This window comes from Wasmannia auropunctata, unplaced genomic scaffold, assembly GCF_000956235.1.
Source record: "Wasmannia auropunctata unplaced genomic scaffold, wasmannia.A_1.0 LD336076.1, whole genome shotgun sequence".
Lineage (NCBI taxonomy): Eukaryota > Metazoa > Arthropoda > Insecta > Hymenoptera > Formicidae > Wasmannia > Wasmannia auropunctata.
Genome location: NW_012026814.1, coordinates 4,320,494 through 4,322,907, shown reverse-complemented (window position 1 = coordinate 4,322,907; position 2,414 = coordinate 4,320,494). Strand labels below are relative to the sequence as shown.

Genomic DNA, 2,414 nt, shown 5'->3' with positions numbered 1-2,414 from the left:
TTCTTGCCATGTCTCAATGTTTTCACGTCTTGTATTTAGAAACCATTAAAGCTAACAACAGCCAAATTTCTTCTTTTACAGATGAATTTGCTTCAGACTTGGATCTGGATACTTTCTCATATATTACAGAAGCAAATCAAGAATTTACCAATGAAATTGATATAGAGTATCCAGATTTACCTAATAATGAAGAAATAATTGATATAGACATTACAATCAAAAGAGAAAATGTTGTTGAAGAAATGTTGAATTTATATAAAGATGAAACGATAGTACAAAAAAAGATAAAAGTCTCTTTTAAAGATGAATTAGGACTAGACTACGGTGGTTTAACAAAGGAATTATTTTCGGAATTTTGGAAAAAAATTATGCCAGAATTTTTTAGAGGAGAGAATCGGTCAGCTCCCTTCTTATCTTTATCAAAAATAAGGAAAGGTTTAGATGAAAACTTTCAAATCATTGGTAGAATTTTGGCCCATACCGTAATTTTAACAAAATCAATCCCTACAAATATTTGTAAATCCGTATATTTAAAATTAAGTTCTCTAGATAAAGAAGTAAAACAAGAAATGTTATTGGAAGATCTATTTTATTTTTTAACACTAGTGGAACAAAAGTTAATATACAAAGCAAAAAATTCCTTTGATGAATTAAACGATTCTGAAAAAGACATGTTATTAGACCTTTTTACAACTTACGGACTTCTAGAAAATCCAAAAAAATCAGAAATAAAAGATCAGCTTAGCATTATTGCAGAAAATATGTTATGCATTGAAAGTAATAATTTTATTAAAAAGATGAAAGATGGAATTCCATTATTTTGCGAAAAATTTTTTACAGATTTGACTGAATCTAAAGTGAATTTTCTATTTGAACAACAAGTTGCTAATCCAAATAAAGTTGTAACTGTTTTAAAGACTATTCCAGAAGAGTTAAATAATATTCAAACTCGAATTTTCTACTTTTTTAGAACATATATAAAGAACTTGACACAAGATAATCTTTTAAAACTGTTACTATTTGTAACTGCATCGCTACACTTGCCTGACAAAATAACCGTAAGTTTTAAACCTTCGGGTTTTCCTTCAGCTCATACATGTTCGAATATTTTGGAATTGCCAACAACTTATTTTTCCTATCAAGAACTGAAAACTCATTTTGATTCTATTTTAGATGATGAACATTCTTTTCAATATACTTACTTGTAAATATATATTTATAAAAATGTACTTATTAAAAGATATTTTTATAAATATAAAGGTTTAATAGCATGTCTTAATACTTTTTAACATACTTCGAAATACTTAAAATTATATGTAGTTTATATTGTTTAAATATGCTACTATCTGCAAATACTTTGTTTTATAATCTGTAGAAGCATCAGCTAACACATTAATTATATAATTCATTCGATCTTCACTAAGTTCCAACTGAACTGTTAAATTGGAATTGCTTTCTTCATCACGTGTAATAATCGCAAAGTTTAATTCGTCTATTCCAAAAGCATCAATAATTCTATTGTATAAGTGAGGCTGGTCTTGAAAAATTTCACGGGTAGCGGTATGCTCACTATTGACATTTTTTATCATACCAGACAACCAAAGTTGCCTAGGAGTTTTATTTCTTTCTGTTCTTAACTTATGAAAGTTCCACGCTTGTGTAAAAACATCGAGTTTTTCATTTATATATGTCAAATAAACTTGTTGTAATGCAAATACATGTTTTTCGTTATTAATATCTAATAATCTATCTTCTTCCAAAGCAGTAAATTCGGTATAAAAAAAGTCGATTACTTCTTTAAATACGTCTACCCATAATCTCTCTATACGTTGATTGTGCACCGAGCGACCCGTCAGATGACTTCCTCTGTTTAATCCTCGAATGGCATTCATAACCATTGCCACAAACAGATTTTCATAACCAAAGTCTGATCTTACTCTGGATGGTAAGCCGTATTGTACTGCAGCGTTAGCAAAAAATGGAATTACTGTGCTAGCTGTCATTGAAGTAGTGCATTTCAAATATAAAATTAATCGTGAATATCCGTCTATACATCCATGTATAGCAAAACGCCACCTAAGAAAAATAAAATTTTCATATAAAATTATATTTTTAATACAAATGTTACGTCCTGAGGACTCCACGATTCTTTTCTTTCGTGGAAAATGTCAAAGTTAGCCGCCGAAAGCGACGAGCGATATCAGGGGCAATAATTTAATTAAATATTAGATTTAAGACTTCCTGCGTTCTAAGAAACGGATGAGCGAGAGCTTTCAATTAGCACAATCTGCTGCCGATAAGCCCGATTTGCCTACAAATAGAGACAATCGCCGCCTGGTTTCGCGTGCAAGTTTTGGGAAGGAGACCCTTCCGGTCCCCAAAAGATAAGATTCAGTAATTAATTTGGCACACGC

General features: G+C 30.4%; 1 protein-coding gene across 1 annotated transcript in view; it reads right to left on the bottom strand.

The window, feature by feature from the left end:
- Window positions 1-1,310: 1,310 nt before the first annotated feature.
- Window positions 1,311-2,414, bottom strand: part of LOC105449500 — a 3,148-nt gene continuing 2,044 nt past the window's right edge. Inside the window, exon 4 of the mRNA XM_011688755.1 lies at window positions 1,311-2,076. Coding sequence (XP_011687057.1) covers window positions 1,311-2,076 — 766 coding nt within the window. The remainder of the gene's footprint in view (window positions 2,077-2,414) is intronic.